The sequence below is a fragment of the Narcine bancroftii genome, chromosome 8, assembly GCF_036971445.1.
Source record: "Narcine bancroftii isolate sNarBan1 chromosome 8, sNarBan1.hap1, whole genome shotgun sequence".
Taxonomy (NCBI): Eukaryota; Metazoa; Chordata; class Chondrichthyes; order Torpediniformes; family Narcinidae; genus Narcine; species Narcine bancroftii.
Window position 1 is genome coordinate 143,571,426 of NC_091476.1, and position 26,042 is coordinate 143,597,467.

A 26,042-nucleotide genomic window follows, 5' to 3' on the forward strand; every position below is an offset into this window, starting at 1 on the left:
CCAAAAATCACTGACAGGTCAGCGATTAAAATTGGGAATGTAGATGGAGAACAGGAATTGTAGTTCACAGGTTTAATTTAGACATAGAGGACGGTAACAGGCCATTTCAGCCCACGAGCCCATGCCATCCAATTACACTCAATTAATCTCCACCCCAAATACATTTCGAATGGTGGGAGGAAACTGGAGCCCCCTTGGAAAACCCATGCAGTCCAGGATGAACGTACAAACTCCTTACAGAAAACGCCAGATTCAAACCCCGGCCCTGATCGCTGGCGCTGTAACAGCGTTGCGGTAAACCCTCTCACCCAGAAATGGCTTCTTCTGTCTTCTTGCCCATGCAATAGCGAGAATCTTTCCTTCCGTTCCTCTGACACCAAAACCTCCAGGCACCAGAACCCCACTGCAAGAGGAAACCACAAGCACTGAGAGACGAGGACAGAGTATCTGCACAGATTATAGCCTCACGTTTAGTAGAGCTTTACCACCCAACCCCCACCACTGCAGTAGACTGCTCAGAAAAATAATAACGAGTTTACTGTACATATGCTTCACATACATATCCTCAACGGATGAGAGGTCATAACCTGTGATAGACTTAGCTACTTTCTGGCGACTTGTGTACACCTGAGTATTCGAATTCTCAAATCAGGCTGTGATGCAACCAGTCAGTATACTTTCCTTAGTGGCCCTGTAAAAGTTCGACGGAGAATTTGATGATGCTTTACCTCTGAAAAAGAATCTCAGGGTTGTATGTGATGTCATGTATGTACCCTAACAATAAATCTGAAATTTTCCCTTTCCTCACCTTTCTCCCTCTACCCCTGGGTTAAACATCCCGGATGGAGGTGGCACATTTCTTCCACGGCAGGGCTGTGAATCTTTGCGAGTCCCAATCCAGAGGGCCGCAATATGATTGTTGAGCATCTTCAAGACTGAAATTACCAGCTCGTTGGACACAAAGGACGTGGGGACTGGTCAGCAATTGGACGTGGCATGGAAGTGCGGATGACCTCATTGAATGGGCAAGCAGACTGAAGATATTGCAGGGCCAATTCCTGCTCCCAGTTCTTATGCATCCCATAGACAATCATTACTGTATATGCCGGTGTATGGGGCAACTCATGTAGAGGACAACCCAGAATTTCCACCTAAAATGTCAATTTTGAGCGATGCCCCACCCCCACATCTAGCACTTACCAGTAGATGCTGTTAAAAACAAATCAAAATATTTTGATAACAAACAATCATTTAAAAATTTAAACTATTGTACAGGGCCAACAGCAGTCGAACCAGGCAGGTAGACTTCTTGGAGGAGCGCTAAGACTTCGCTAATAATGGGCCATGTGCGAGATTGCATTGGAGCTGGCGGGAAGATGGCAGCAGTGTTGAAACTTTGTCATCAAGGTAAGAATTTTAGACTCTTTGTATAGGACAACCCGATTTTAAGGTGAAAATTTTAAGTTTCAGATCATCCTATACAATGGCATATACAGCTATTATTATTCACTACTTTTTGAAATGACGTCCTGGGTTAACGGATTTAAATCAAAAGGTTTAAACTTGTAACTGAAGACCTTCCCTGAATAACTTCAATTCTCACTTGCGATAGCACAATGTGCAAAAAGTCTCTCATCAGCTCAACACCTTTTGATCACAGTTCTGGGTTCCATCAAATTCTCACAAGTAAGAATTTCAAACTGGTATCCATGGAACAATGTCAAATCTCATTGGGTCTTAGACTCAGGAGCAGAAAGAACCTTCGGATTGTATGTGATGACTTGTATGTACTCTGACAATGAATTTGAACTTTAAAACTGATTTGCATTTTGCAGAGATGCTTCTGCAGTTCCCAGAGAAAAATCAGAGCAGAAGGGCCTTGAATTACTTACTTGGCGCTGCAGAGGTTCTGCCAAGCCTCATGGTATTTGACTGGGTCTTCCTCCTGTCGAGCCGGTTCCAAGTCTGCAGAGTCAATATACTGCCAAGAAAATATGGCAAATGTAGGCAATGTTTCACCACTCTGCAGTGATAGACCAGCAATGTTTAAAATGCAAAGCTGGGATTTTTCCACAAATTTATTGTCAGCACAATGCAAGCACAGCACCAGCGACCCAAGTTTGAATCCACTGCTGTCTGCAAGAAGATGGTACAGTAAAAGTCCAAAAATCTGGATGCCAGGAAGCCAGACCACCTATGAATCCTGACTTCTCAAAAGCTCTCTGATTTTGTGTGCATGTGTCGCAGATGCACAGCAGCAACAAGTGACCTTGCAGAAGCCGCAGAAATGTAAGAAACAATAATTATTTGGTTTTGTACTTTGTATTTTATGTGCAAAAAAGTTTAAAAAAAAATAAACTATCAAAATTTACCTGTTTATTTTCCTTAAATTTTGAATTTTAAAACTGCTGCCCGAGAAACAGGAAAATTTGAACTGACTCAATCCCCGAGCAGTCTGGATGTTTGGACTTTTACTGTACATTCTCCCCATGACCGCATGGGTGCTGCAGTTTCCTCCCACCTTCCAAAGACGCACACGGTTATTAGGTTAATTGGTCACGTGGGTGTGTTTGGGCAGCGCAGACTTGTGGGCTGGATGGGCCTATTAACTTGATGCAGGAGGCCACTCTGCCCATCAGGTCCACACTGACTCCAAGCAGAACAGTCCCATCATCCCCTTTCTCTTGTCTGACAATTTACTGTATATTTAATTGTTTGTTGGTGTATTTTATGTACTCGAGTGCTTACAGCAAGCATGAACTTCAGTGCAATTTGATACTAAACTCACATCATTGCCACAAGTACAGAGCCTACCTTTACTTCCAGTTTCTGGTTAATAGCCAACGCTGAGTGCTCCAAGGCCTTGATCACGGAGGCGTAGGAGTCTGAGAGTTTGGTGTATTTCCCAACCAACGCAATGGAACATATTTCTAACGTGCGATCATATCTGGTTTTGGTTGTTGCAATAAGGAAGATAGAGAAAAAGGACACTAATCATTCATAGGCAAAGATGAATGAACTGCTTCATGCAAGGTCAAAAACCTTTGACACTCAGTAGGGGAACAAGCTTAAAACTCCATTACATTTATTAATAGTTTCAAATTAATTTCCACCCCCCAAAAAAGTAAATACAAAGGATATATTAAATATTGTAAACAATGCTCAATGCACGACAGAAACTGAAATCTCTCAGGAACCTCTGTGCATTAATGCATTTTAAGCTGGTTTCAACCTTGTGAACTTAGAGAAGAATTTCAACTGACATGTGCAGGGACAGTCATTTGTTGTAAACTGTACAAAGTGAGTTTGTCTTTGAATTATCTGAACTGAAGAAATTCTATAGGGGATAAATTGGTTTACAACTGTGACCACAGTGAAGGACCATTTTCTGCAGAGGGGGAGATTGTCACAGAACAATCTTACAGGAATAAAACTTCAAATTTACACTGATTTGGGGGGGGGGGGGGTTTGTAAACCACGTGTATAATTTTTGAAAGTTCTTTACTGAATGAAATGTATTTACTGTTCTGGTTTAAAAATTGCTAAATAAAATATTCAAAAAATTACACTGATGACGATGGAGTTTTGCTTCTCACTTCATCTCACTGAACATCAACAGTATGTCAGCACAGGGGAGAAGCTTCCTTGATTCAACACTACAAACGCAAAATGCTCTGTAGATCAAGTCTGCTAAATCAGGTCAGATACAGCAACAAATCAATCTGTTTTATACAGGAAAAGAACATCAGTAAAATCAATTATGCTGCACCCTGGGGGGGAAAAAAATATTGAAGTGTACAACTCGCAATTCTGAGATTTATTCCCCTCAAAATACATTTCACTTGAGGCCAAGGAACTGTTCATCAGTGCATCGAACTGGTGGCTATTGAAGAGATAAACCCACTGACAAAGTATCAACGTGGAGGAAGTCTCATAGATCTTCCCATCACAAGGGCTAACGTTTTCCCCATTGAGAACGCCCTTTCTAATTATTCAGAAACTAATTCACAGATCAAAGGCAACACTTGATGCAAAAGATTCTGAAAGGTTAACAGAGTTGTCTTGTTTAATATTCCCTTTGCACTCTGGGAGCTTAATGTCAAAATCCCAGAAGGTAACAAGAATATTAAAACAGCACCTCTCTCTCTACACCAAAATCTTCCTGTCAAGCCTCACAAAGCTCTGGCTACCGTAGTAATTTGCACCCAAATTACTTAGATTTAAATCCCTTGCAGTGCAGCGATAACGTGCAATTAAAATAACAAATGAAATGGCCACAGAATTATTATGAACGTGACTTAAAATAGTGGAAAGTTCAAGCCAGCAACCCATCCTCCATTCTCAACATATCCCCTCATTATCAATAATCCCATTTCCTAACACTGGGAGATGGTCACTTTTGCCATGAAGACTGAGAACGCAGGACCATTGATGACCAAGGTAGAGAATGGCCAAAATTCTGAAAGGTCCAGAATGACCTAGGATGGCCAACCAGTCCGAGAGATACTGTACCTATCTGCCATTTCTCTCCACTTGTTTAGTAGTCTTCTGGGTTTGGCTTCAAATTGGAGATCAAGCCTTTGCTTAAAATAGGCCACAACCCCTTCCCCTTCCAGCAGCAGGGGAACTTGATACAGGGAACACACATCGTACACACAAATAACCTGGAATCAAACAGAGCCTCTTAAACCATTCAAGAAACATCATCAGCATGTAAAAACAAAATGATACACCTTCCCCCAAATTATTCAAGAGGCTGAGAAGGGTTTAAGCATGAGAACTAGAAAGGTTCCAATGGAATTGCAGACACCAGAGACTGCAGACGTTGAAATCTGGAGCTAAAAAACAAACTGGTGGAAGAACCAGGGGTTTGAGACATCGTCTGTGGAGGCAAAGGGAGGGCTGAGGTCTGGACACGGGGTCTTGACTGAAACAGCGAACATCTCTTTGCCTTAGCAGATTCTGCCAATTTTCGCCGGCAGTTTGCTCTGTGGAATTAGAAAGGCAGAGGATGCACATCCCCAAAGAAGCATTTTAGGATTTTCACAACATATGTTATAGAACGTTTTAATAAAAATAAAGAGTTTCCAACATGATCTCACAACTATCCTGAGCCAACAAATTACTGAAGTGAAAGGATACAAAACATGCAATGGTTCATGGTCACCCATGTCCAACACCAAATTACTCCCATAGGCTTCCCCAAATAAATGCAACACTGGCTTTAGAAGCACAATGTTAATCTCCGAAGAAAGCTCACTCAACATTCCCAGACTAAGGAAGTTCAGCATATTCCCCCCCTCCCCCACCATGTTTTCTTAACAATTTCTAGAGGTGCTCCAATGGAAGAAGACTTGCTGGATACCTCACAGTGAGAGACAGGGGATGCTCTGCTCAAATTGGAAGAAACTGCAGAAGGCGATGAATGTAAACTTCCCTCCCGTCCACAGACTCCATCTACATCTGCCGCTCCTGAAAGACCCATCACACCTCAGGCACACTCTCTTCTCCCTCCTCCCATTGGGGAGAAAGCATGCATCAACAGGCTTAAAGATGGTTTCTTCCCTACAGCTATCAGGCTCCTGAATGAACCCCACAAGGGGTGCGAATTGATCTTCCTTTCATTGTAATCCAAATAAACAAAACAAACCAAACAGAAAACGGAATAAACACACAGAAAAGCTGGAGGAACTCAGCTGAGCTCACAGCATCCATAGGAGGTAAAGATATATACCTGACGTTTTGGGCCTGAGCCCTTCAAGGTACACCTTTATCTCCTGTGGACGCTGTGTGACCTACTGTGCTCCTCAAGCATTTCTGTTTTAACTACAATCATAGCATATGCAGACTTTCTCCTTTCACACCATGAAAGGGGGCAGTGAAGTGGTGTGTCACACATGGTGGATGGACTGAACTGGCTTTGTAATGAGCCAATTGCCAGAGAGTCTGGATGCCACTGATGGAGAAGTGGCTGTGGCTGAGGGGGCTTACAGAGAGTAAGGGAAGCAACTCTGGTGCAGAGACTTGTGAGAGCATGGCGGCAGAGGCCAGGTGAGTTACAGCGTTTGTACCAGGACCAACCGCAACAACCGCTGTACCTGACTCAGTGTGTCAGGCAGCGTCCGTGGGAAGAAACAGCCAGCCAAAGTTTTGGGTTTTCTAGACTACATACTCTCTATAAAAGGGTACAGAAACAAAATGGTGGTGCCGCTACAGCCGCTGCAACAGCAGCATTGATGCGGACCGAGGAGAAGTACAGTGCTACTCTGAAGGGTTCAACCATCTGGTCCTAATGCCATTCCTTTATAGGCTTTAAATTGCCTGTAAAGGAGCCGACGGTGTTTTTGTGTAAATTCTTGCAATCGTGGAGACCTATGTCGAAGATGCCAGCGCCCATGTTCGCAACGGCCTCAAGGGGTTGCAGACTCTGGGGCACCAGAAATGGTGAGAACACCACATATTGAGAAGCAGAGGAGATGACTCTAAAGGACAGTGAGCACAGCGGTGAACCAGTGAGGGGCTCACACATGCTGGAGGCGACGTGCTCGGGGCAACTCACAGGCTGCGGGAGACTGGCTCGTGGGAACCTGGTATTCGAGAGGGTGCTGAGGACAAGGAGGGCTCCCGAAGGCTTCCTGATCACGTCAGGAGATTTGGATCTGGACCTTGGGTTGCTGATGGATCAAACAGGAGTCTGCGCATTGTTCTGAAGGTGAATCCACGGACACTCAGTGACTCTCTCTCTCTCTCCCCTTTGCTTCTCTTTCTCTGACTGTGAGGGGCGCCAGGCAACATTAATGGTGACTCTTTGTTTGCCTTGCAGCAGGAACAAGACAATTTTGTGTAATAATACACGACGTTAAAGTAATCTTGAATCTGAACATGAAACACTGACTGACCATTTCTACCCATGGATTCTGCCTGACCTGCTGAGTTCCTCCAGCACCTCATCGGATCTTGGGATGTTTTCACTCGTAGGAGAGTCTCAAATGAGAGGACAAATAAAGGGGAAGTCATTTAATAGCAGACTGATACAAAACAATTCTTGACGAGTGGTAAACCTCAGGAATTCTCTGCTCCAAAGAGCTTTGGAGGCTAGATCCTTAAAGGTCAACAAATTTTGGAAAAAGAGAGATCTGCAATAAGGAGTTGAGACCAAGGGGAGACCGGCAATGATCACGTTGAGAGATGGAGCAATCTGGATGTACAGAATGACCTCCTGCTTTCTTCTACTCAGTGTGGAGTTCAAAAATGATCCCAATTCCAGGCCTCTTAGCTGGTCCCTGTTCCCTCCACACTGTAATCCCTTACTCTGAAGGCCCAGTATTGAGCCATCTGTGTATTAAAGCCACTGCTGAACAACTACACATTATCAAGCCGAACGCAGGCTGCAGGCTCACCTGTTCAGGCTCCACGTGACAAAACATGGAGATCTTTTCTTTCACAGACTTTTCCATGGGAGTTGTACATCGGCAGACAATCTGCAGGGATGGACAGAAGCACATTAGACTGAAGATCAAAATGGCCAAATCAGAAGGAAAAGTAAAACACCTGTGATGAAGGGGCCTACAAATTGAACGTTGGTATCAACCTTCTCCTTCCCTCATTTGAAACAGAGGAAATACAGGATATAATAAAAAAAACTACTGAACAATAAAACGCCGGGAGAAGACAGACTCCCAATAGAATTCTATAAAACATTTAAAGACTTATTAATTCCTCCTCTCCTGGAAGTAATGAACCAGATTGAAGAAACACAAAACATGCCAGATTCATGCAAAACAGCAATAATTTCAGTAATACCAAAGACGGGGAAAGATCCACTAACACCAGCATTGTATAGACCAATATCTCTACTCAACTTAGATTATAAGATAATAGCTATAGCTAAATTATTAGCAAACAGATTGGCCGACTGTGTACCAAAAATAGTAAAACTAGATCAAACTGGATTTATTAAAAGATGAACGAATGACAATATCTGTAAGTTCATTAACTTAATCCATGCAGTACAAGAAAACAAGACGCCAACAGTGGCGGTTGCCTTAGATGCAGAGAAAGGCTTTGACAGAGTAGAATAGAATTATTTATTCAAAGTACTACAGAGGTTCAACCTACCAGAGAAATATATTAATTGGATTAAAGCATTATATAAGGGACCATTGGCGAAGGTGACAGTAAATGGATATATATCAAACCAATTTAAATTAAGCAGGTTAACTAGGCAGGGATGTCCAATATCTCCCTCACTGTTCACGTTAGCTATAGAACCTTTGGCAGAACTGATAAGAACAGAAAATAAAATAAGAGGGATAAAAATAAAAGAGAAGGAATATAAAATCAGTCTATTTGCAGATGATGTCATAGTATACTTAACAGAACCAAACTTATCAATAAAAGAATTACATAAGAAATTGAAGGAATATGGAAAAGTATCGGGGTACAAGATCAACGCAAATAAAAGTGAGGCGATGCCAATGAATAATGCGGATTTCACAAAGTTTAAGAAAGAATCACCATTTAAATGGCAAACATAAGCAATCCGATACCAAGGTATTCAACTAGATAATAATCTAGGCCATCTATACAAATTAAATTATCAACCATTAATGAAGAAATTACAAGATGACTTAGAACATTGGAAAGATTTACCACCAACACTGATAGGAAGGGTAAATTGCATTAAAATGAATATCTTCCCAAGGATACAATACTTATTTCAATCGTTATCAATTCACCTAACAGAGAAATTCTTCAAGGAGCTTAAGGAAATTCTTATGGAAAGGGGGGAAACCAAGGATAGTGCTAGATAAGGTAACAGAATGGTACAAAGGGGGCTTACAGCAAACAAACTTTAAGAATTATTATAGAGCAGCTCAATTAAGATACCTATCAGATTTTTATCAAACAACGGAAAAAACAGATTGGACCAGATTAGAGCTAGATAAAATAGGGGAGAAGGAACCTGAACATATACTATATAAGTGGGATGAAAAGCTGGTGCAACATAGGAATTCACCAGTACTGCACCATCTGCTCAGCATTTGGAAGAAGATTCACGTAGAAAGGAATAAAACAAATTATCAACTACCAAAACTAATATTGACGCAAAATCAACTAATCCCTTTCACAATAGATAACCTTTCCTTTAGAGAATGGGAGAGAAAAGGGATCAAAAGAATAGAAAATTGTTTTTCGGGAAGTAAATTATTATCTTTTGAACAAATGAAGTACAAATATGGTATAACTCAGTACAATGTTTGCATACCACCAACTGAAAACCTACTTGAAGGACAAATTGGGAAGCAGACTGAGATTACCAGAAGGAAGCAGTTTTGAATATGTGATTACAGACACAATGATAATTAAAAGATTTATAACAAACATGTACATCAAACTGCAAGAGAAAGAGAACGATGAAATAAGCTGTAAACCCAAACAAAAGTGGGAACAAGATCTAAACATAAAGATAAACAATGAAACATGGGAAAAGCTATGCTCCGGAACTATGAGAAATACAATAAACATGAGGTTACACATGATACAATATAATTGGTTACACAGGCTATACACCACGCCTCTAAAGTTAAATAAATGGGACCCAACAGTATCAGATAGATGTTTTCGCTGTAAGAAGGAAATGGGAACAACAGTACATGCAATTTGGGCATGTGAGAAAGTGGAAAAGTTTTGGGAAGATCTAAATCAGGTATTAAATAAAATCACAAAAAGCAACATACCAAAAAATCCAGAGATCTTTCTTCTAAGTAATATAAGAAGTAAAGAACTTGGACTCGATTTGGATGGAGCACAAAAAAGATTTATTATGTTAGCCTTAGCTGTAGCAAAAAAATGTATAATGTCAACCTGGAAATCAGAAGATAGCCTGAGAATAAATACAGCAATGGTACATAAAAATGAATAAATGTATTCCATTGGAAAAAAATAACATATAATTTGAGAAATAACATCACAGTATTTGAACAAATTTGGGAACCGTACATGGAACACAACGGAGAAGTCCTACAGCGGACTTCCACCCCCTAAAATGACAGAATGAGAAGACGAGGAAATGAACTGACCCAGTGTGTAAAAGTAGATGACACAATTTTCTTCTTTATTTTCATTGTGTGATGACATTGTTTAATGGGTTTATTGTATTGTATAAGTTGAACGTTGAGTGAGTGGGGGGGGGTGAAGGAGAGATGGAAGGGAGGGGGGAAAAGAGGAGAAAATGACACTGTGTATATTCAAGAGGGAAATGTTTGTGTGTATTTTGGTCAATATGGTTCATAGTATGAAAAATAAAAAAAATTAAAAAAACAAACCATCTCCTTCCCCATTAGACAGTGAAGTGTGGTACCGTGTCTTGCATTCTGTTTACATACTTCATGTCCCATCTGGCCTACAGCTACCTTGACTAAAGCCACCCACTTCTCCTTGGTGGCATTCCTAGTTCCTGCTCTACTGCTGAAACTCTCATGCACATGTATGTTGCCCTCTGGAAATCTATTCCCACCCTCTTCTTCCTTCATTGAATACACACTTTTCTCATGTGTCGTGTGTTTTATGTACCTGTGAAGCTGCATCAAGTATGATTATCATTGCATCTGTATTGCAAATGCATTGCATTTGTGCATAATGCAATAAACTTCATTCAATTGAAAAAAATAACGGAAAATTAGCAAGGGAGAAAATTTCAGAACTGACCTGCTGGGCTGAATGTTCTCTCTAGTATTTCTGCGTGGAAACAGATCCTTCAGCCCAACTTGCCCATGCTAAACAAAGTGGCCCCCCACCACTACCTGCACCTCTAAACCCATCTTGTATATTAATCTAATTTTTTTCTTGAACATTGCAACCACCTTCTCTGGCAGCCCATTCCATACACTCCCGCTCTGTGTAAAAAAAAAACAGTAATCCCTTGGGTTCCTATTAAATCTCTCCCCCTCACCTTGTCCTATGGTTACCCAATCTCCTACATTGTGAAGCAACATGGTAAAATATTTCCAACGTAAACCATGCATCCAGCTACGGCACTCAATGGCCAGTAACCAAGGCCAAGTTACGTTACATACACTTGGGATCGCTCCCCACTTACCAAGTCTGGCGAAAGCCCCAGGCCCCGAAGTTCCCGAACACTGTTCTGTGTCGGTTTTGTTTTCTGCTCTCCCGTGGTACTTGGCTGAAACATACAGAAGCAGTCGTGTGAATGTGTCTGCTGCACAGCCAAACTCAAAAATTATCATTCACTGTACTGCCTGAAGAATCCAGTGCACTTGATGTAATTACATTGAACGTTAATACAGGTCAAGTACCCCTTAGCTGAAATTCTCCAAAATCTGAAACTTTTTCGTCCGTGGTCCCAAAAGGCAATATGTAATAGAGCTCAGGAATCCCAATTGGAGAATGGGACGTGGTGAACACAAGTAGTACATTTTTGAATGTATATATTTATACAGTACGTTTCTGATGTTACAAAAGCAACTTTACCAAAATTGTCAGTCAACTCTGAAAATTTTTGCCAGTGATATGACGTCACAAGATGGAAAAAAAAGTTTAAAAAAAAACTTGACGTGCTCGTGTCCTCAAGGTAAGAATTAAATTTTATTTAATGTTTGAAAAACCTTCCCTTGTTCTTTTGTTGTTGTTTTATGCTGATGCTACTGGGTTGGGATCGGAGCGGGGATCTCGGGCTGCCGGACAGGTTCTGCGGCAGCCGTGGGGAGGTGCTGGGATCAGAGCGAGGACCTCAGGCTCCCGGGCAGGTGGTGGGGAGGTGCTGGAATTGGCGACAGCCAATACAAGTATTCTGCTGCTTTAACAGGGCTCCTTAAAGGTGTTTCTCAGATATCTGTAAAATATATGTAACCAATACACGCCCGAACCCAAGCATTTTGGATAATCAGAAATGTTCTGTATTGTAATGCATGCATCTTTAAGTCTGAGTGAATGAGTGTGTTTTTTTTAATGGTGTTCCAAATCTGGTCCTATGCATTTCAGATAAGGGGTATGCAATCTGTAGAGAAAATTTACAGAAAACGGTTTTACAACCCCTCCAACACTTTAAGTCTGTATCAAGGTGCAGAGATCAAAGGTTACATCCAAAGAGCATTAAAATAAAGTTTCTCTCATCCATGTTTTATCATGAGCTCTGTTGTGTTAGTCCTACAGACAAATTAAAACCAATGGAACTTGGTGATCTTGGATTATAGAGGAGTGGTAAAACAAGAATTCAGCCCCTGGATCAAAGTTAGCAAACCAGTTTTCATTTAAGCAACATCTTTAAAGGGAACAAAATGCCTCAAGGTGTGCCTTGTGAGTGTTACCACGTTCAGATTTGACAGAAGGCCAAATAGACACTTCATTGGGCAGTGAAACAGCAAGTCTGTAGTCCCTGCAGAAGGCGGAGATGGGAAGATGTGGTTGTGGAGATTGGTGGTGTGGACAAGGGGAATCCTGTCCTTATTGTGCATGGGGGATGGAAGGGGCCAGGGCAGATGTGTGGGTACAGGAGAAGGTGGGGGTACTGGAGGAGGTGTGGGTAAGGGCTGAGTTAATGGTGGTACTGGGGAAGCCATGTGTTTTGAAGGAGGAGAAGATCTTGGGTTGCATTCAAAACAGTAGGTTTAGGAGGCATCTTTTCAATGGATAGGAAGGTGTGGGAAGGAAATTCCAGTGCATACAACTCAGGCTCAGCCACCAATGGTGCAGACGTTAAACTGGGGGATGAGCAAGGGGCCAAAACCAGATTCTGGAGGGTTGTAGCAAATTGCAGGAACTGGGACGGATTCAAAAAAATTTAAAAGCTGGGAATTTTAAATTTCACCGGTAGCTTGGAGATGGCGTGGTCAATGATGTCAGATACTGTTGAGCAGCTGTAAATTATCAGCCAGTCAAACTGGGAACAGATGTGGCAGAGTGGAGGGCAAGTGGCCAATTGTGACAGACGGCAGCTCACACACAATTTACTGGATCATTCATTGTGCTCTTCTACCACACTGTAATCCATGGTGCCATCTTCGAAGATTGAATGCACAGGGAGGGCAAGACCAGCAATTCATTAGATGGCCTGGAACTTTCTTAATTCAAAGCAGAAATTAATCTTCTGTGCCAAATGGACGGTGCTAGCTATCCACTGTACTTGGTGTCCAAATTCTGGCTCGCTGGGAGTGAATGCCACTGATTTCCCGGAACTGCCTTCAACATGTAGCTAGCACAAGAGTTGAAATTTCTGCTTCTTCCCAATGCCCCCATCTTCAGCCTTGGAATCTCCTCTAAGAGGTTAAAGCAAAATTGAAGTGGGGTGAACTTTGGGTTAGTAACAAATACAAGGGAGAAAATCAATTGAATCACACTGTGCTTCGTAATTTTAAGTTGAGATTCACATTTTATTTGCGTCACAGGAATAAGAGATGCTCTGTTAAAAATTAGTAGGAAGACTGGGCTTATGTAACCTCCAGTTGCTATGTGCGCCTGATGGCCATACCTGTATCAGAGAACAACTCCCAGGAACCTGGAAGCAGAATGCCCATTCTCAGTCAGTCAGGGAGGGACAGGGAGCAGGAAGGAAAAGAGACATTATAACCACACTGGGAAAAAGTAAAACCTTTCTTGTTCCAGCACATTAAACTAATCCCATCAGATAACAGCTTTTCAAACTGGAGGCCTCTGACTAGTGGTGTGCCTCAGGGATCGGTGCTGGGACCACTGATGTGTGTCGTCTAGATCAATGATCTGGACGATAATGTGGTAAATTGGATCAGCAAGTTTGCAGAAGACATTAAGTATGTAGGTGTACTTTGTGTGTATTTTGGTCACTATGGTTCATAGTGTGAAAAATAAAAAATTTAAAAAAAAATAATGTAGGTGTAGTGGACAGTAGAGAAGGTTTTCAAGCCTTGAAGAGGGATCTGGACCAGCTGGAAAAACAGGCTAAAATTGGCAGATGGAATTTAATGCAGACAAGTGTGAGGTGTTGCATTTTGGAACCACAAATCAAGAAAGGATATACACGGTAAATGGTTGAGCACCGAGGAGTGTGGTAGAACAGAGAGAGATCTATAGTTCTTGAAAGTGACGTCACAGGTAGATAAGGGTTGTAAAGAGATCTTTGGTATATTCACCTTCATAAATCAAAGTATTGAGTATAGGAGTTGGGAAGTTATGGTAAAATTGTACAAGAGACCATATGGAGAGTATTATGTGTAAGTTTGGTCTCCTTACTCTTCTCTTTGGCTTGGCTTCGCGGACGAAGATTAATGGAGGGGTAATGTCCACGTCAGCTGCAGGCTCGTTTGTGGCTGACAAGTCCGATGTGGGACAGGCAGACACGGTTGCAGCGGTTGCAAGGGAAAATTGGTTGGTTGGGTGTTGGGTTTTTCCTCCTTTGTCTTTTGTCAGTGAGGTGGGCTCTGCGGTCTTCTTCAAAGGAGGTTGCTGCCCGCCGAACTGTGAGGCGCCAAGATGCACGGTTTGAGGCGATATCAGCCCACTGGCGGTGGTCAATGTGGCAGGCACCAAGAGATTTATTTAGGCAGTCCTTGTACCTCTTCTTTGGTGCACCTCTGTCTCGGTGGCCAGCGGAGAGCTCGCCATATAACACGATCTTGGGAAGGAGATGGTCCTCCATTCTGGAGATGTGACCTACCCAGCGCAGTTGGATCTTCAACAGCGTGGATTCGATGCTGTCAGCCTCTGCCATCTCGAGTACTTTGATGTTGGTGATAAAGTCGCTCCAATGAATGTTGAGGATGGAGCGGAGACAACGCTGGTGGAAGCGTTCTAGGAGCTGTAGGTGATGCCGGTAGAGGACCCATGATTCGGAGCCGAACAGGAGTGTGGGTATGACAACGGCTCTGTATACGCTAATCTTTGTGAGGTTTTTCAGTTGGTTGTTTTTCCAGACTCTTTTGTGTAGTCTTCCAAAGGCACTATTTGCCTTGGCGAGTCTGTTGTCTATCTCGTTGTCGATCCTTGCATCCGATGAAATGGTGCAGCCGAGATAGGTAAACTGGTTGACCGTTTTGAGTTTTGTGTGCCCGATGGAGATGTGGGGGGGCTGGTAGTCATGGTGGGGAGCTGGCTGATGGAGGACCTCAGTTTTCTTCAGGCTGACTTCCAGGCCAAACATTTTGGCAGTTTCCGCAAAACAGGACGTCAAGCGCTGAAGAGCTGGCTCTGAATGGGCAACTAAAACGGCATCGTTTGCAAAGAGTAGTTCACGGACAAGTTTCTCTTGTGTCTTGGTGTGAGCTTGCAGGTGCCTCAGATTGAAGAGACTGCCATCCGTGCGGTACCGGATGTAAACAGCGTCTTCATTGTTGAGGTCTTTCATGGCTTGGTTCAGCATCATGCTGAAGAAGATTGAAAAGAGGGTTGGTGCGAGAACGCAGCCTTGCTTCACGCCATTGTTAATGGAGAAGGGTTCAGAGAGCTCATTGCTGTATCTGACCCGACCTTGTTGGTTTTTGTGCAGTTGGATAACCATGTTGAGGAACTTTGGGGACAGACCTGGAGCCATTATTAATTATTAGACATTAAAAATACATGTCACCTTACTGCTGTACAGGAAAGGTACAAGACTGAATGAGTGCAGAAAAGATTTACTAGGATGATGCCTGGACTTCAGGAACTGCAGAAAGGAAAGGTTAAACAGATTAAGACTTTTTTCTCTGGAGTGTAGAAGAATGAGGGGAGATATGATAGTGGTATTTAAAGGGAGTAAATGTAAGTAGGTTTTTTCTACTGAGATACAAACCAGAGGACACAAGCTAAGGGTGAAAGGGGAAAATTTAGGGGGAATTTCTTCACACAGAGAGTGGTGGGAGTGTGGAATGAGTTTCTTGATGAAGTGGTGATTGTGGGGTCAATTTTAATATTTAAGAAGAATTTGGACAGGTACATAGATGGGAAAAGTATGGAGGGCTGTGGACTGGGTGCAGATCAGTGGGACTAGGTAGAAAAATGAATCAGCATAGAAAAGAAGGGCCTGTTTCTATGCTGTAATGTTCGATGGCAGTAATAGATTAGGTCAGCGTTTATGTTTTGAGAGTTTTGGCCCTCCACAAAATTCTCAGCAACTTCCCACAACCCATACTTGCAGGAGGTCCAAGACACTGCTGCCTGAGACACACTCACCACCTTTCAGATCTAAGGAGTACATATCAAATGAGAAAAACAACTCCTCTGGGTCTGAAAATTAAGCCTTGCAATTAAAAAAAATGTCCCCACCCCTAAAATTAAAATCCTGCAGATGCTGCAAAAATGAAACAAGACAGTGGGTCAGGCAGCATCAGTGGAAAAAACACATTTCTGATGAAGAATCTTTGATCTGAAAAGTTTTTTTTTAATTTGTCCACAGATTCTGCCTGATTTGCTGAGTGTTTCCAGCTTCTTGCTGTCAACTTTCACAGACCTGGAACCATTATTAATTATTAGACATTAAAAATACATGTCACCATCAGCCTCTACCTTTTTTCTTTATCCCATTCACTCAGTCCAATTTCTCTCCCTTTATTTCACTTGGGCGGCACGGTTGGCGTAGCGGTTAGGGTAACGCTGTTACAGCACCAGTGATCGGGACTGGGGTTCAAATCCCATGCTGTCTGTAAGGAATTTTTATGTTCTCCCCATGTCTGCATGGGCTGTCCCCAGGGGTTCCAGTTTCCTCCCACCCTATAAAATGCAATGGGGATTGGAGGTCAATTGGGTGTGTTGGGCTCATGGGCCAGAAGGGCCTGTTACCATGCTGCGTGTCTAAATTTAAGTAAATAAATAGATTTCTGAAACTGTTGGTACACTGAATTGCCTGTGGTTTCTTGGTTCAGACTCAAGACACACTTAACAATTCTGTGCCATGCCCAGCAAACTAAAAACGACACCTCTGTACAATGAAACATTTTGAATGTTGTTGAAAGGCATGGACAGAGTAGTTGTTTCCCATGGTGGGAGAATCTAGGACAAGAGGGCACAATTTTAGGATTGAAGAGCATCTGCTTAGAAAAGATGCGAAGGCAGTTCTTCAGCCAGAGGGTGGTGAATCCATTGAAGTGTTGCCACAGACTGTTGTGGAGGCCAAGTCATTGGTGTATTTAAGGCAGAGAGTGTTCTTGTTTAGCCAGGGCATCAAAGGGTATGGGGAGAAGGGCGGGCAGTGAGGCTGACTGGGAAAATGCATCAGCTCATGATTAAATAAAAGGGCAGAATCAATGGACTGAATGGCCTATTTCTGTTCCTATGTCTTAATCTAAAGTTTCAAGCAACGGAGTTTAACAATGAGAACTCACCAGAGGCACTAAACTGACATGAATGTTGCAGAAGTTTTCCCTTTTAACTTTAAATTGGAATTGGCGAAATGCTTCAATGAAAGGCATGCTCTCAATGTCTCCCACAGTACCGCCCAGCTGTGTACAGAAAAGAACCAAGTTATTTGCTTTGAAATCAAGAGACGCAAGTTATAAACAAGTCATGTGCAGAATAGTCACAAAGCAACATTTTTGAGAGAATTATATTACTGAAAGTATAGGGCCAATTTTCCTAGACCAGAAATCCTGGCAAATTTCTACAGATGAGATGAAAAGCCTGTTGACTGGCTGCATCAAGGTTTGGTAAAGCTTGCAAAAGGTAGTGGACACAGCCCATCATCGAGACCATCTACAGGGAACACTCCCGTCAGAGGGCAGTAGGAATCATCAAGGATCCACGCTCTGTTCTCGCTGCTCCCATCAGGAAAGAGGTCTAGGTGCCACAAGACTAGTACCACCAGGTTCAGGAACAGCTGCTCCCCCTCCACCATCAGACTCCTCAACAACAAACTCAATCAGTACTTATTTAAGGACTCTTACTTGTGCGCTTCATTGTATTTTTTCTCTCTGCATTGCAGTTGTTCACAGTTCTTTATTTGTTTACATGTTTCGCTGTGTACAGTTTTTTTGCACAGCCAACAAGTGGTAATTCAGCCTCATCTGCAGGAAAGAGAATCTCAGGGTTGTTAAGTGATGTCATGTATGTACTTTGACAATAAATCTGAAATCTGAGAACTAGAGGGCAAAAGTTTATGGTGAGAAGAGAAAGAATGAAGAAATATCTGAGGATCAACTTTTCCACTCAAAGAGGGGTCCATATTTGGTATGTGTTGCCAGAGGAAACTGGAGACGTGGCTTCAATTTCAACGTTCGAAAGCCTGATATGGGGATAGGAAGGGCTTACAAGGATATGGACCAAATACAGGCAAATGGGACTAGCCCAGAACGTCAACTTGGTCAGCATAGACAAGCTGGGCTGAAGGGCCTGTTTCGTGCTAATGAATCAATGAAATCAGGTCTAGTGAAACTACAGGTAAATTATGCACATGTGCCCACACAGATCTGAAATAATCTCAAGTATGATTCAAAGCAGCATCGCCAACAGTCATCAATTTGGCTAAATGGCACTCAATGGGATTTAGATGTAGTTAAATGACTAACCAATAAGAGGTCTACACTAGCCATTCTCAACTTTTTTTGGCTATTAACTCCCCCCGCCGCCCCCCTTCCAAGACTCTGCTCAAAATTTATGGGCCCCTTTCCTTGTGAAGCAGTCAATTTTTGGTTTCAACCGTACTTCTCTTCTACCAACTACATAAAAATATTTATGTTGCGTGAGGTGAAAAACAAGGCTTTAAATTGAATGTGCTGTCGCCTCCCCGGAGTGGAATAATTGTTGAGAATAATAGCTCTAGATAAGTGGTTTTCAAACTGTCCCCTAAACTTGCATTCCACCTTAAACAATCCCTATGTCATAAAGTGCTCTGTGATTTATAATGGATTGCTTAAGGTGGTGTGTTGGTGGGAAGGGAAGTTTGAGAATCACTGCTCTAGACCCAATGGTGACTGAAATATTTTGCTTGAGAAAAATTGTTATTGGCCCATTTCCTTTGGAGTTATGAAACTGTACACATAACGAGTCAACTAGGTGCGATTAAAACAGTGGTTTTCAAACAGCAGGTAGCATATTGTAGTCTTTGGTTGTGATAAGTCTGTATAAACAGTTACCAGTATCAGTAGTATTAAGTCTGACGTGACTGGGTAGTATGTTGCTTGTGAGAGTGTAAGTAGTATTGGTCGCATTAAGACCAATGTGGCTTGTTGTACCATGTGGTTTAATTGAGAATACGCGAGTGTGCTATCCCTGTTGCGATCCCCTTACGTGTGCTTCAATAAAGATTATTTCTGCCTTCAGCCTGTGTCCAGACCTGCTATTCTTTGAACCACCAAACTTTCCCCTTCCAACACAACAGGGAGGGGGTAGAAAGGAATGATGCCGTGAGGAGGTTGGGGGGGGGAGGTGGGTGGGTGGGAGAGTTGCACTCTGATAGGAGAAAGGGGAGGGTGTAGTAATACCACACACTGATTTTCTTGCTTACCTCAATAACACACACCGCGGGTTCCACTCCATCGTTGTCCACTGGAATCCGGGCCTGTCGCAACACCCACTCCTGAATGGCATCCGTAATATGCGGAACCACTGCAGGGGGACAGAGATAATACAAAGAAAAGTGGGGCAAATAGTGATGAGGAAATGGAGAGACTGCAGACTTAGATGAGGAGAATGGGCAGAGATGTGGCAAATGAACTACAATGCTGGAAAGGATACAGCCACCCACTTGGTAAATGGAAGGGCAGACTATTATTTGGATGGGGCGAAAATTAGGAAGAACAAAGGGATCTGGGAGTCCTCGAGCAGGGTACCCTAAAGGTTAACCTCCAGTCATAATCGGTGGTAAAGAAGGCAAATGCATTAATGGCATTCATATCTAGAGGAATAGGATACAAGACCAGGGATGTGATGTTTAGGCTTTATTAGGCACTGGCGAGGCCTCACTTGGGAGTATGGGATACAGTTTGGGGCTCCTTATTTAAAAAAGATGTGCTGGCACTGAAGAGGGTTCACAGAAAATTCAAAAGAATGGTTTTTGAAATGATGGGATGAGCATATGATGAGATGAGCATATGATGAACATTTGATGGCTCTTGGATTACTCCTTGGAGTTCAGAAGAATGGGGGGGGGGGGGAAATCTCAGAGCAGTGGTTCTCAATCTTTTTCATTCCACTCACATCTCACTTTAAGTATTCCCTATGATATCAATGCTCTATGATTAGTAAGGGATTGCTTAAGGTGGGATGTGGGTGGGAAGGGAAGGTTGAGAATCACTGCTCTAGACATAATCGTTACTGAAATAATTTACTTGAGAAAAGTTGTCATTGGCCCATTTCCTTTGGAGTTATGAAACTGTGCACATAACGAGTCAATTAGATACGATTAAAACAGTGGTTTTCAAATTTTTTCTTTCCACCCACATCCCACCTTAAGCAATCCCTTACTAGTCTCAGAGCACCTATGGCAAAGGAAATACTTAAAGTGGCTTGCGAGTGGAAAGAAAAAGGTTGAACACTGTTATAAAGCATTTTGAATGTTGAAAGGCCTGAACAGAGTAGATGTGGCAAAGTTGTTTCCCATGGCACAACTTCAGGATTGAAGGGCACCTATTTAAAACAGATCTGTGGAGAAATTTCTTTAGACAGAGAGTGGTGAACCTCTGGAATTTGCTTCCATGGCACCTGTGGAGGCCAGGTCATTGGGTGTGTTTAAGGTAGAGATTGATAGGTATTTGAAAAGTCAGGGTATCAAAGGTAATGAGGAGAATAATGGAATGGCAGAGTGGGCTCGATAGAGTGAGTGGTTTCCTACTTCTGCATCTTGTGGTCAGTCACACAAGTGCTTCCAGCCAGTGACCACCTTTGGCAAGGTGCCATTGGCAGAACTGGCATCTGGCTGAAGTTTTATAAGGCAGAAGGGTGTCTCATTGGAAAATTAACCTGATGCTACCAGAAAGCTGGGGAGAAAACCAGACCAGTCTAATACACAAATCCATGAATAGAGTTATTGTTTTACCAGACAGAAACAGGCCACTCAGCCCAACTTGTCCACACTGACCGAGTTCCCTTCTGGCCCACGTTTGCTCCATATCTAAATTTATGAGAAGTAGGGATGCTCCAGAATATTGTGGGGAAGGTGAAGACCACAAGGCATAGCAGCAACGATAGGCTAATCAGCCCATCGAGTCTATCCCACTATTTAATCATGAGCTGATGCCATTTTCCCACTCAAGCCCCACTGCCCAGACTTCCCCCTATTAAAACTAGCTAATCAAGAACCTATCAATCTCTGCCTTAAAAGCACCCAAAAACCCAGCCTCCACAACGGGCTGCAGCAACAAATTCCACAGATTTACCACCCTCTGGTTCAAGAAATTTCTCTATTGCTGTTCTAAGTGGACACCCTTCAATCCTGAAGTTGCACAAATACTGAAGGAGCAAGGGGTGGCACAATAAGGGAAGCAGTCTACAGGTTAGCAGTGCACTGAAAATGCAGTCCAAACAGATGGTCATCTCCATCACCACTGGCCTTGGCAACTCAGTCCAGGCAACCTCTCCTCTCTGTGTAGAAAAATGACCCATACATCTCCTTTAAACTTTCCCCGTGGGAGGTGGGTAACATTCTGAGAGGGTCTAAGCAAATAGGAACCATCCCCTGGCCAGAGGAGAGATGTCTCTTACAATTTTATGGGAAGATTTACAAGGGATTTATAGTCGTGTACAGCACAGAAACAGTCCATTTGGTCCAATATCCCTGCTGTCTAATTATTTCCATATCTGAGAAAAGTTTAAAGATTTGAGGAAACAAATTTTGTGACCCAAGAATGGTCAGGGCTTAGAACCGGAAGGGGTGGGAAAGGCAGAAACATTCTACATTTAAATGGTGTTTGGAGGAGAACCTCGAGAGGTGTGATCTGCAGGGTGGATTTAGACAGAGGAGCACAATATTCATTAGCCCAGAAATCAACTGAATGGCCTCCTGCTCTACCAGACATTGTCTTGGATTTGAAGGAGCTGCGAGATGCTGCCTTCTCCCTCACCTTGAACGGTTTTGCCCAGGTAGTCTCCTTTCCTCTCCTTGTTAATCACCCACTGGTAGATCTTGCCAGTGGTGATGTTGTTGTCCTTCGTTAAACGGATGTCAAGAAAACGCTCATAGTTTCCAAGGTCCAGATCCACCTCCCCTCCATCGTCCAAAACAAACACTTCACCTGCGCAAACCAAAGGCAATTCACTATGTGATGTATTGCGACTTTAACCTCAGGGCTGTTGACATCCTAAAGAACAACTTTACATCCTGCAGAAGGGATCTACTCACTTGCAAAAGTAAAGTCTGACCACAAGGTAGCTCAACCAGACCCAAGACCCCAACATGTATATTGTTGCTTCAAAATGATCTGAATTAGATTAATCTAAAGGGACTTTATAATTACTTAGTCAAAGAACAGCAATGGTACAATGTCCATCCTCAAATACCTCATTGGTTGAGGGCCAGTTGAGTCAATCATGTCGGTGGACCTACAATCATACAGAGACCAGATGAAGGCAGCAAATTTGTTTCCCTGAAGCAAATCAGTGAATTGGATAAATTTCTGAAGCAAACCTGCAGATTCTTAACTTTTAACTTTATAAAATTTAATTTGGAGATACAAGAGAGTAACAGGCCCTTCTATCCCACAAGCCTGTGCCATCCAAATGTACCCATGCGACCAATTCACCCTCTAATCCCTTGCGTCTTTCTGCACAGAGACTTTCTCAGATTTAAACTGCCCAGCTGCCATGATGGAATTCAAACTGATGTCCTTGGATCAATAGTCCAGTCCTCTTCCCTGCGACTTTAGGAACTTCATGTTAACTTGGTTACAATAGCCCAACGGTTGTATAACATTCCTATCTGTTAAGCTGCGTACTGAGACTCGAGCAGAAAAGTCTTGACTAATCCTTCAGTGCAGAAGTAATGCAGCACTCTTGGAACTGTACACAATATAGAAGATGACCCTCTTGGGTTGGATATAAACATATCCTGGGTGTTCTTCCAAAACACACCAAGGGACCTCCCACTGGTGTGGTGGCAAATATTTATCCCAGTCAAGATCGCATAAATTCTCACATTGGAGTTGGCAGGAACTTGTCCTGGAGTGGCATGGTTAGCACAACATTGTTAGCTATTACAAATCCAGTGACCCACATTCGAATCTGAAGTTGCCCGTAGGGAGCTTGAACGTTCTCCCTGCATCTGTGTGGGTTTCCTCTGGGTGCTCCGGTTTACCCCCACCCTTCAAAATATACTAGGCTTGGAGGCTAATTGGGCTCAGATGCCAGAAAGGCCTGTTAGTGGGCTGCATAACTGAATATAAATTTATAACTACATCTCATTAGTTATAAAAAAAATACTTTGGAACACCCTGGAAATGAAGGTCAGAAACCAATGCCATTTCCCAAATCAATAAAAATGCTTGATATCACATGGAGATAAAGGTATACAAGGTATACAGAATACAATCTCAGCAGTGTCTCACTACTTTACAGAAGGAATACTTTTCAACTGTTCTAAAACTGAGGGAGTTACAATTAAATGCTTTCCCCTTATAGGATAAAATATTTACAGGCATTACTTGGGTTACAAACATCTCACTTATGGACACCCCTCCACAGAAACAATTTCCCGTGATATTATTAACTACAAAAGCCTGATGTACAAAATACTTAAATTTGATACCATTCGTACAAAATTGTAGAGATATGGTTACTATATTGAGGTGAATTACCATGGAGCATGGTTGCTGCAGAGAAGTGGATCGGAGGTCAACCCATAGGACCATAAGAGGGGCAGAGATGATCACTGAAGTCTCCCTCCCTCCCTCTACCACCACACTCCCTCGATGTGATCTACCAGGATCATAGTCTGAAGGGGGCAGGCAAAATCATTGAGGACCCCTTCCACCCAGCGTGCAGTATCTTTCAGCTGCGCCTATTGGGGAATAGGTACAGGAGGATCAGAACCAGCACCACTCGGCTGAGGAACAGCTTCTTCCCAAAGGCAGTGAGAATGCTGGACGACCAAAGGAACTGCTCACACTAACCATTCAGGACTCTCATAATTATGAAACAATATTTATTTATACTTGTCTTACACATGTTTGTCTGCATGTGTGTTATATCTGATTGTGCGTCTGCGTGGTTTACACCGATGACTGAAGAACGCTATTTCACCGGATTGTACTTGTAATAAACTTGACTTGATTTTTCTGCATTTTCCTGTTTGCAGACAAAATTGGCATCAGAAAACAGACACTGAAAACTGAACCCATTAGGCACCCTGGGTTGGCCTTTATCTGTTCTTCACACTGCAGCACAGAGTGGTGGCATGTCAGATGGGAGACGCATACAATCCATGATGGCACTACCTTACCATGTTCGTACGGTGAGAAGGTTCCTGCATCAATATTGATGTATGGGTCGATCTTGATTGCGGTCACACGGAGCCCACACGATTTCAGGATGGTTCCAATGCTGCTGGCAATTATCCCTTTTCCAATCCCGGAGATGACCCCGCCAGTCACCAAAATGTACTTCATCTGTGCTTTGTGATCTAGTCAGAGCAAAGGGTTGTTAACAAGATGCAATGCACAACATCAACAAAGATTCTTGATGCTGGGTCAGCAGCTTATCATTCTAATGAAGGAAAAATTGATTTTGTAATACAATTACAGTAAAACCCCTGGCATTCAGAATTCAAGCAAATGGCAGTCTCAAGCATCCGGCCTAAAATAAATGAAGAAAAATAAATTTAAAAAAGGAATAAAATAAAAGGTAAAAAATACAAAAGTTTAAAATCGTATAAGAAAATGTTCTCAAAGTAACACATAAACCTTTGGTGAAGATGGGAACAAATATTCAGCCAGTGAGGGCCTCGGTTGTGATTTGCTCGTAACAACTGTTTGAGTAAAGCTGTGTGAAACAGCAATGGCGTCACTGAGGATGAAGAGCTGGTTGATGGTGCTCACCATTAGGGTGACTCTCTTAAAGAGTCTCCTTATACCTGCTTAATAAAAGACACCCCAGTCAGAGGCTTTATCTGTAAACAGGGGAGGGGGGTTAATTGTCTACAAGTATACACCTTGTAGGCATTGTAAGAGCAATCTCAAAATGCACTTATCGGGCATCTGACAATCCCCACAGGTGCCGGGTATCAGGGGTTTTACTATACATCAAAATACTTCTGGATCGGTTTTGCACACTCAATAGCTGATGACAACTTTCACCCCCATGCTTCTCCACAGCAGGATGAACAAACCAGTGGGATATTGAAAGCTTATTCAAAGCACCCAGTACGCTCAGTGCTCTGTGCTGAACTCTGGGCTACTGAGTGCTCTTTTGGTCTTTACACCCAGTGCGAGGGTATAATTATCTTAAAAGGCCGTAGTGTAGGCGTGGAGGAGCTGGAGATTGGCCTTTGTGCGCAGGACATTTAGGTTGCCTTATTATTTATTCACCATTCTGGGAAGCTGACAGCGCAAACACCGAGAAGCTACTGCTTCTTTTTTTAAAAAAATGAATATTTTATTTTTGATTTTCAAAGACTCGTACAAATCCAAACAAAAAACACAATCACTTTCAACAATATAGTAATACAGCAGTCTATTTTTCCCCTATCCTAATACAACAAAGATTATATAAATTAAACAGATATAAAGAAGCAACTATCAGTAGTCACATACCCTTAAGGGATCTTATGAAAAACCAAAAGAAATCCAAAATAAAAAAAAGGGAACAAAATACAAGAGCACATCAGCTGTGCCACAACCCACTTCATTGATCTTGATCATTCCACTATGGGCTCGGATTATTCAGAAGGACTAGAATTATATCTGTATACCAATGTGCTGCAAATAAAGTTGCCACACCCCAACAAATGTGCCATATTTCCTCCTCAAACTGTATGCTATTTTCTCCAAGGGGATACCACTCTGCATTTCCATATTCCACTGTGTAATATTTAGTTGGGAGTTGGATTTCCACAAAACCGCTATAAACTTCCTGTCTACCAACTAGGCGACTGTCACAAACTGAATGTCCAGGCCCGGTACACTGCTCTATGCAAAGTCGCTGCTGTGGACGTT

General features: G+C 42.5%; 1 protein-coding gene and 1 long non-coding RNA gene across 7 annotated transcripts in view; one reads left to right on the top strand and one right to left on the bottom strand.

The window, feature by feature from the left end:
- LOC138741299 (CTP synthase 1-like) overlaps positions 1–26,042 on the bottom strand; it is a 55,217-nt gene that overhangs the window by 25,061 nt on the left and 4,114 nt on the right. For 5 of the 6 annotated variants that reach the window (XR_011343441.1, XR_011343440.1, XR_011343439.1 and 2 more), the window contains exons 2-12: positions 24,332–24,511; positions 21,960–22,130; positions 19,406–19,506; positions 17,289–17,405; positions 13,490–13,516; positions 11,102–11,185; positions 7,401–7,481; positions 4,513–4,664; positions 2,815–2,947; positions 1,893–1,981; positions 309–403 (exon numbers count right to left, since the gene is read on the bottom strand). Coding sequence is in view for 3 of the 6 variants with exons in the window: in XM_069895147.1 (XP_069751248.1) it covers positions 309–403; positions 1,893–1,981; positions 2,815–2,947; positions 4,513–4,664; positions 7,401–7,481; positions 11,102–11,185; positions 13,490–13,516; positions 17,289–17,405; positions 19,406–19,506; positions 21,960–22,130; positions 24,332–24,511 (1,230 nt within the window). In the remaining 3 variants the exon portion in view is untranslated. The remainder of the gene's footprint in view (positions 1–308; positions 404–1,892; positions 1,982–2,814; positions 2,948–4,512; positions 4,665–7,400; positions 7,482–11,101; positions 11,186–13,489; positions 13,517–17,288; positions 17,406–19,405; positions 19,507–21,959; positions 22,131–24,331; positions 24,512–26,042) is intronic. The other variant, XM_069895148.1, reaches the window with a different exon arrangement.
- Positions 1,282–24,640, top strand: LOC138741302 (uncharacterized). Its single transcript, XR_011343444.1, has 3 exons — positions 1,282–1,407; positions 11,529–11,593; positions 24,188–24,640. It is a non-coding gene; the product is annotated as an uncharacterized lncRNA (long non-coding RNA).